At 39.9% G+C, this 9,332-nt stretch overlaps 1 protein-coding gene across 1 annotated transcript in view; it reads left to right on the forward strand.

The window, feature by feature from the left end:
• Positions 1-9,332, forward strand: part of LOC112069483 (serine/threonine-protein kinase OSR1-like) — a 28,000-nt gene extending 18,668 nt beyond the window's left edge. The window contains 9 exon segments of the mRNA XM_024136826.2: positions 1,380-1,428; positions 1,570-1,635; positions 3,320-3,442; positions 3,986-4,015; positions 4,523-4,689; positions 4,973-5,025; positions 5,331-5,399; positions 5,531-5,595; positions 5,718-9,332. Of these exon segments, the coding sequence (XP_023992594.2) occupies positions 1,380-1,428; positions 1,570-1,635; positions 3,320-3,442; positions 3,986-4,015; positions 4,523-4,689; positions 4,973-5,025; positions 5,331-5,399; positions 5,531-5,595; positions 5,718-5,792 (697 nt within the window). The 3' untranslated portion in view covers positions 5,793-9,332.

Genomic DNA, 9,332 nt, shown 5'->3' on the forward strand with positions numbered 1-9,332 from the left:
GAGTGAGAGCACCGCCAGCATTCAAAAGTGACCAAAACATCAGCCAGGAAGCATAGGAACTGAGAAGTGGTCTGTTGTCACCACCTGCAGAATCACTCCTTTTTTGGGGGTGTCTTGCTAATTGCCTATAATTTCCACCTTTTGTCTATTCCATTTGCACAACAGCATGTGAAATTTATTGTCAATCAGTGTTGCTTCCTAAGGGGACAGTTTGATTTCACAGAAGTGTGATTGACTTGGAGTTACATTGTGTTGTTTAAGTGTTCCCTTTATTTTTTTGAGCAGTGTAGTACCAAGGTCTATTCCTGGAGAGCTTTCCCAGTTCACACTTTTGCTCCAAAGCTAATCTCACCAATGTGATTCTACTAATCAGATGTGTTAACAACAGGTTTGGTGGCTCCTGCTAATTAGTAAACTAATTCCATCGTGACACCATTTCTCACCAAGTTGTCCTTTGTGTGGTGCACCAGAAAGACGATACCTCCTATTAGTCATTCAGTCTTATTCTGGGTCTCAACCATTCTCAATCCCATTTTCTCGTTGAGTGGGTTCTTACCTAATCTGATTTCCTTCCTGTCCTGCAGTAGTAAAAGCACGTTGTGTGTCTTTATCTTAATGTCCTGCACTAGTAAAGCACGTTGTCTTAATGTCCTGCAGTAGTAAAGCACGTTGTCTTAATGTCCTGCAGTAGTAAAGCACCTTGTCTTAATGTCCTGCAGTAGTAAAAGCAACGTTGTCTTAATGTCCTGCAGTATTAAGCACCGTTGTCTTAATGTCTGCAGTGTAAAGCACCTATTGTCTTAGATGTCCTGCACTAGTAAATGCACGTTGTCTTAAGCATCCTGCAGAGTAAAGCACGTTTGTCCTTAATGTGCCTGCAGTGTAAAGCACGTTGGTCTTAATGTCCTGCAGTAAGTTAAACACGTTGTCTTAATGTCCTGCAGTAGTAAGCAGCGTTGTCTTGAATGTCCTGCAGAAGTAAAACACGTTGTCCTTAATGTCCTGCAGTAGTAAAAGTCAAGTGTAGTCTTCTAATGTCCTGCAGTAGTAAAACACGTTGTCTTAATGTCCTGCAGGTAGTAAAGCATGCAAGTTGTTCTTGCATGTCCTGCAGTAGTAAGCCACGTTGTCTAATGTCCTGCAGTAGTTAAAGCACCTTGTCGTTAAGGTCCTACAGTAGTAAAGCACCTTGTCTTAAGGTCCTGCAGTAGTAAAACACGTTGTCTTAATGTCCTGCTGTAGTAAAGCACGTTGTGTTGTTGTCTTAATGTCCTACAGTAGTAAAGCACGTTGTGTTGTTGTCTTAATGTCCTACAGTAGTAAAGCACGTTGTCTTAATGTCCTGCACTAGTAAAGCACGTTGTGTTGTTGTCTTTCAGACCAACTGCTGCTGAGCTGCTGAAACACAAATTCTTCACGAAAGCAAAGGTAAAGCCCACGTATACATCTGTAGAGGACAGGAACATTTACAAGATGTATGCTGTTAACAGAGGGGGGGGAATACAACCCATGTTGTCGTCCATGTGCTTTTTAAAAATCTTGTCTCTCTGTCTGCCTCTTGTCTCTCAGAATAATGAATACTTGGAAGAGAAGCTGCTTCAGAAGGGTCCATCGATAGGAGACCGATCCAAACGGGTACGACAATAACTCCTTGATGTTTATAGTGGACTCCACATGACCTTCAGATCTGCTGTTCTATATTAACGTTATGTAATTTTTACATCCCCCCCCCCCCTTGAACAGGCCTCCCTGTTGTTAAGTCACTCTAGTGGAAGTATTGGTATGCATAGGGGAATTTGTACATACAGTACCAGTCAAAAGTTTGGACACCTACTCATTCCAGGGTTTTTATTTTTTACTATTTTCTACATTGTAGAATAATAACGAAGACATCAAAACTATGGAATAACACACATAGAATCAKGTAGTTGACATCAAGGCAAAAGAGTGGCTACTTTGAAGAATCTAAAATATATTTTTATATATTTGTTTAACACTTTCTTTTTTTAATTGGTTACAACATGATTCCATATGTGTTAATTCATAGTTTTGATGTCTTCGTTATTGTTCTACAATGTAGAAAAGAGTAAAAAAAAATAAGAAAAACCCTTGAATGAGTAGGTGTGTGTCAACTTTTGACTGGCACTGTAGCTTCAGTGTGAAACATCAAGCTCTGTTGCCATATACACTATCAAACACTACATAGACACTATCAAACACTACACAAACACTACGTAGACACTATCATACACTACATAGACACTATCAAACATTACATAGACACTACAGGGGGAAATATATTAGTTATCCAAGTTTCCAGGGACTAATATTAGTGTGAGCTAAAAGATACATATTTACGTTTTAGATGGATTTTAAAAAATATTTTTTTTATATAACCTTTTATTTAACTAGGCAAGTCAGTTTACAATGACGGCCTAGGAACAGGGGGTTAACTGCCTTGTTCAGAGTCAGAACAACATATTTTTACCTTGTCAGCTCGGGGATGCGATCCAGCAACCTTTCGGTTACTGGCCCAACGCTCTAACCACTAGGCTACCTGCCGCACCTCCACTCTAACCACTAGGCTACCTGCCGCACCATGTATAATCTATATAGTGTTTGTTTCACTGTATGATCCTAACCAGAAAGACAGTTTTTTTCAGCTGAGTACTTAGCCATTTATAATAAACCACTGATATTCTTGTGGCCTATAATGTATCTAAAAAAAAGCATTAACCCGCCAACCAGTCTGTGTCCAATCTGCTCAGTGCTTGTGCCGCGGCTGGGTAGGCGTGTGTAGTTTCAGAATAAGGAAGTGTGTGCTGTGACGTAGAGCACATGTTAATATTTCAACAGTACTAGCTAACACACGGGACCTGAAACATGGGCAGTCATGCAGACACTGAGCGTTACATCACAAACCTAAGACTAGGGTGTGCATTAGTAGTCTAGGCTTTTATTTAGTTATTTATTTTTCACCTTTATTTAACCAGGTAGGCTAGTTCTCATTTACAACTGCGACCTGGCCAAGATAAAGCAAAGCAGTGCGACACAAACAACAACACAGAGTTACACATTGGAATAAACAAACATACAGTCAATAATACAATAGGGAAAAAATACAATTTCTATGTACAGTGTGTGCAAATGAGGCTTACTGTATAGGAGGGAAATGCTCCACAATGGGTTTGTTTGGTTTGCCTTTTTTGATATGTTTTATGTGGTGAGGTTGAGGGAATGGTCACCTGTTTAAAAAATAAATAAATAAAAATTTTGCTGAATACTTAGTGTGTTACTGTGTGTGGTGACATTGATGMAGGTGCGTCGCGTGCCTGGCTCCAGTGGCCGTCTCCATAAGACCGAGGACGGGGAGTGGGAGTGGAGTGATGATGAGTTGGACATGGAGAGTGAAGAGGGCCAGGCTGCGGTGGCAGCTCTACGGGTGAGACGAGCTTACCCCTAGCTAGCCTGACCTGGCTTTAAATACTAGCTCAAACCTTTCAAATACTTAYAGGGATGTTTACCCCGGACACTGATTTTTCTTTTTAAGCCTAGTCCTGGGCTAAAAAAGTATCCTCAAAGGAGATTCTTTATCTGAAGTGCTTTTTTAGTCTAGGACTAGGGTTAATCTGTGTCCGGGAAACTGGCCCTTAGTGTTTTCTCTAGCCTGCCTGGAGTGGGTTGTGCTTTTGATACTATTCTATTGGTGCCATTGTGCCTGGCAAGCTCAATCAAGCCCAGGTAAAGTATTTCAAAATGATTTGAAGTCGTATTTGAACCCAGGTCTCCTAGCTGTAGCCTTACTGTAGCCCTGTAGTAGTTCAATACCACCTTGGACTCAATCAACTAAATCAATCAATCAGATGTTCAATCAAACCTGTTACTGTGTGTGGGGGGAGAGAGAGAAAAAAAATATATATATATATGTAATAATTAATTGTGTGTTCTTCTGATGTCTGTTAATCTTTGTCGTATTCCATTCTAGTCTCCCAGAGTGAAAGATGGCTCCATCGAGGTAAGCCCCGGTGTTGGTATCAAATCAGAACACCTCAAACTTGTTATCTATTCATTGCTAAAACAATAGGKGCTTTTAGTTGTGCATGAAATTTGCATGAAATTTGAATTAGAAGAATTATTGCCAAATGCCTTGATCGAAGTCTCTTTTTAAATAATCTGCTTCCCCCCCCAAAACATGTATGTTAAATGTAGTTGATGACGTAACACTTTACTGAAGGCAGGCATACAGGTGTAATGCATTATGGTGCGTTCATAATGCATTATAAGACTTGTCATAAGTATCTACAGCCACGTTCACACTGCACTGAGCTGACAGGCTCCTTACTCCTTGGGTTAAGTGAATGCAGTGTGAAAAGGTCTTTACATTTTAAATCATTTAGCAGATGCTCTTATCCAGAGCATTCATCTTAAGGTAACTAGGTAAGACAACCACATTCGCATTTTAAAAGGTTATTGAATCTCTTCCTGATACAGTAGGAGTTTATCTTTCTCTGGTTCTTCTCAGATTTTCCCTCCAGAGGATGGTTCGCCCAGTCTGCTCCGTCCAGGAGGGGCAGGACAGGACAAGGACAACCCAGGCGAGGCCACGCTGATCCAGGGAGACGTTCCAGCCCAGGACCCCGCTGCCTCCTCCACCACCAAAGTCCCCATCAGCCTGGTGTTGAGGTTGAGGTATGTATCATTTGGTGCAGGGGTCTTCAACCCCTGGTCCATGGACCGATGCTGGTCCATGGGATGTTACTGACCAGTTCCTCAGATGCTTCACTGATATGACAGTGATTTAGTCCGGTCCCCAAGTGCTAGTTTTAATTTGTGGTCCTCTGGTCTGTCCGTGGGACGCATTGTTTTAGAAAAACTGACCTAGTGGATGTTTGCCATGCTTTTTCTATTATACCACGCAGTTATTTCACATATCTTAACGTTCTAATAACCAGTTCTAACTTTCCTCTCCCAGAAACTTGAAGAAAGAACTGAATGACATCCGTTTTGAGTTTATGCCTGGAAGAGGTAGGTGTTTGTGTTTTTTTTTAACATCACCAGGTGTATTCTGCTCTTATGTTGAACCGGAGTCAAGAGGGGGAGCGGACACTGACTTTTATTGTATGCTTGTGTCAACAATCCTCTCGCTTTCTCTCTCGCTCTCTTGCTTTCTCTCGCTCCTGCCTCTCTCTCAATTCAATTCTAGGGGCTTTATTGGTATGGGAAACATATGTTTACATTGCCAAAGCAAGTGAAATAGATCATACAACCAAAGTTAAATAAACAATAAAAAATCAACTGTAAACATTACTCTCTCTCTCTCTCTGACTCAGACTCAGCTGATGGAGTGTCTCAGGAGTTAGTTTCAGCAGGACTGGTCGATGGGAAAGACTTAGTGGTCGGTGAGTGAGAAACCTAGGATAAGTCTATACAAAGGCCACCATTGTTCAGAGTTCAGGCAGAGATGGCTGAAATGAGTGTTTTCTCAATGACTCCTCAGTAACTCCTGCTTTCATCTCTGGGTTCTTTCCAGTTGCTGCCAATTTGCAGAAGATTGTCGATGATCCTCTCAACAATAAAAATGTCACTTTCAAACTGGTAAGTTTGCTAAACCTTCCATTGTCCTATTGAAACAACTCTATGCCCCTGTTMAACAGCCTATGAGGACAGATGCACTCAGAATACTTTTTTTTCTTTCTGTTCTCCTTTTCTCCTCTCAGGCATCTGGCATAGACGAGTCGGAGATCCCTGACGATGTCAAGCTGATGGGTTTCGCTCAGCTCAGCATCAGTTAACTCAACGGTCTTTCATCAAAGAACAACAGAACAGCATAGTTCTAATTTCCAAGACGACACTACTGCCAAGGAGAAGAGCTGCATTTGTCAACCTGTAGGGTTCTTTACTGAACTCTGCTGTGTTAGTTAAAATGGACGGGCTATGAGAACGGGACCAGCGACAACAGTAAAAAAAAAAACAACAACAGTTAGAACAGGAAATCACATTTTGAAAGAGTTTATAGCAGGACCGATCCACAACGTGTATCTGCGAGGGAGGACGACGTCGCAATCAACGATGTCATCATCGACTTATTAAAAAAAATAAAAAATAAACAAACAACAAACCATTTTCCTAGTTAGTGTTGTACAATCCAAAAGCATTATATAATACAATGGAACTGCTGCCAGTTCTGGAAGTGGTAACAGCAACAACAACAAATGCCTTTTTTATCGACCGTGCCACTGAACCAACGGAGTGTTGTGTGTGTGTGTGTGTGTGTGTAGAGGCCTCCACTATTAGATATCATACTGTATACTGCCTCTCAAATAGACACCTATTACCTACATAGTGCATTATTTATGGGCCTCGGTCAAAAGTAGTGCACTATGTAGGGAACGGGGGGAGGCATTTGGGATGTGGAATGGTATATCAGGCAGTGTAAAGGAGTGGGTGAGGATGGGGGGTCTTAGTAAGGATCTATTACAGTGCGGTTCTATGTAGTAGAGGGATTGAATGGCTTGAGTTCACTTGATAATRTGATTGATATTAAACTGTAGGGGGCCCTTAGTCACACACAGTTTAAACCCCTTATTACACCGTAACTAGCCAGTTTTATCATGAACCAGAAAGAACTGGCATTTCTCTTAGTGTATATCATAACATAAGTTGACGTAAGCTTTCTTAGCTGTCTCATACGCTTTCTTGAGTGTATCTGTTGACATAAGCTCTCATAGGTGTATCATAAGTTGACATTATCTGTCATAAGTTAACTGTTGACATCAGCTGTTTATAACCTCTCATTGCTGTATCATTAGTTCAGGTTACCCCAGACAGACCGGACAGACGGACCTCGTTGCTCTAACGTGGAAGGGGGTCTGTTCAGGAGGGAGAAATGTTACAGGACATAGTGAAACGTTCAGATGTAAAAAATGTATAGTGTAGAACAGATAGGATTGCCTGTCGTATAGATTTGGGAGTCGGTGTCTGCTCTATTCATTACATTTCTATGTGCAAACCTTCTGGACCGTGAATCCAGTGTTTTAATACGTGAAGAAGGTAAAAACAATACCTTACTGAGACCTTGATAATTATGGTCTTTGGAGTGACTATGCAACTTTGTCTCTAATGTCCAGTACCAGCGGTTCACTAGCCACTGGACCTCTGTTATCTCGCTTGCTAGCTGTCATCACTATGTATCTTATATCAATAGATAGCTATCTGTCATTATGTCTCTTATCTCACTAGCTAACTATCTGTCATCACTATGTCTCTTTATCTCACTAGCTAGCTATCTGTCGTCACTATGGCCACTGGACCTCTGTACTCTCGCTAGCTAGCCGTCATCGTTATGTCTCTATAGACATTTATGTCTGTTCCGTCATCGTAGATGGACACAATCGTTTGTGTCGTCCAATCCATCCACTCACCTGAAAGTCACCGACTGTTGTCACTCCCACTTTACATTGTATGTCGGCAGTGTTGGACAAGCTACTATGAAAATATAGTTTACCAAGCTACCAATTACTTCACGCTGGAAGAAATTAAGTTACCCTTAAGAAAAACATAGTTTAACAAAAAGTTACTTAGGAAAAAGTAGTTTACTACAAACTTTATGAAAAATAATATCTGAATCTGAAATGGCAAATTACAAATTTAAACAAAGTGAGAATTAGTCAGGTCTCATTCTGAAAAAGAAAGTATATTCATGCCTACTTAACACAACTTGTTGCACAAAAAAAAAACAGTTGTGTAATTCCAGTATTTAGCTACACCGCTACATGGTAAAACAGTAGTGTGTAATTCCAGTAGTTAGCTACACCGCTACATGGTAAAACAGTAGTGTGTAGCTCCAGTAGTTAGCTACACCGCTACATGGCTAAAAGTTATTAACTACTGAAAACGCTACCAAGATTAGAATTTAATTAAACTACCGCCAAGCTACTGCAAAATGTAATTAAATGACTAGTTGAACTAAATTTAGTCAACAGTCAACTACTCCCCAACACGGTTGGTTGGTGTGTGATGTGCATTTGCTGGTTCAGGTACTGTTGTAAATCGGTCTATTTAGCAGATGTTGTATTTTGAAAAGGTACGTACATTTATAATGGGAACTGATGATGGATGCCACAACATGCACTGTCAGTCACACACCCTCCCAGAGGTATGTTTGTGAGTAGGAGACAAAGCAAAAACATTGACTGTTTCTGGAGTACATTTCTAAGATGGAAAGAAGGCTCTTATTGTACATATGATTACGTCAGAAAAATAACTGGTATACTTGATCAGCTCATCCAGTCTATAAGTTAAAATAATGAAACTACAGCGAGTTTTTTTTTTTTCTTTCTTTTGTATCGAGTTTTCCCACTGTTGGCCTTCTGTTAGATATTCAGCACTAATTCCAAGTTATGTTGCTAATCATGCCACATCTAATTTGCTAAATTGGCACTTTTTTTTTTTTATTATTATCAATATATTATTAACATAGCTGTGTATTTTAGTTCAAAAGGCTTGTGATCTGGCTCACATTCTATGATTTTGTTGTCATGGTGATCTTTTAATATGCAATTTGTATTTTTTTTYCCGAATCACTGAAACCGTTCCAATTTAGAGTTGGTTTCCTGTAGTAAGTCACACAAACTGGAATGATGTTCCTCAACAAATGTACATGTAGGTCTAGCTAACAAACACAACAAAATGACACAACTGACACCTTTCCCATTAGTGTGATATGCTGCTTTCAGACTGAGCAATAATGTCGAAGRAAGTTAGCCTGGGTGCCGGTCTCTTTGTGCCATCATCCCAAATCCCTGTTACTCATTGTCATGGAAAACAATGCAATATGGCAAGAGAATAAACAGATTTGGGAYACCCAGGCTAGAAGAAAGTGTGAGCTGATAGCAAAATGACTCTTCCCCCTCTGTATTGTGATACCAATTGGAAAGCCACTGTTGTCAGGTAGATATCTGTCACAAGGCAAACTCTTTTGAATGATGAGTATTTATTATAACACTCACTTGGAAATGAATGAACTTTATGATTTTTTWAAAAGTTGGTTTTACTTGAAACCAATGTATATATTTTCAATGTTGTGTATCGTCACAAAACGTGCACGTGATCAAAATCAAGTGTGTTGATTATTTGAAGAATGTTATTTGTGAAACCTTTAGAAATTAAATTACAAAACTTGATGTCATGAATTAAAAGCCCTTTGCTGAATCAATGTTGTAAATGTGTGGTTAAAAGAAAATTGCCATCACACACACAAACATGAAAACAATTCTGGTCAACTATTATTTCTATAAACTGGTGAATAGGCAAATAAAATCACATGATTTGAA

This window comes from Salvelinus sp. IW2-2015, unplaced genomic scaffold (assembly GCF_002910315.2).
Source record: "Salvelinus sp. IW2-2015 unplaced genomic scaffold, ASM291031v2 Un_scaffold1024, whole genome shotgun sequence".
NCBI classification, from domain to species: domain Eukaryota; kingdom Metazoa; phylum Chordata; class Actinopteri; order Salmoniformes; family Salmonidae; genus Salvelinus; species Salvelinus sp. IW2-2015.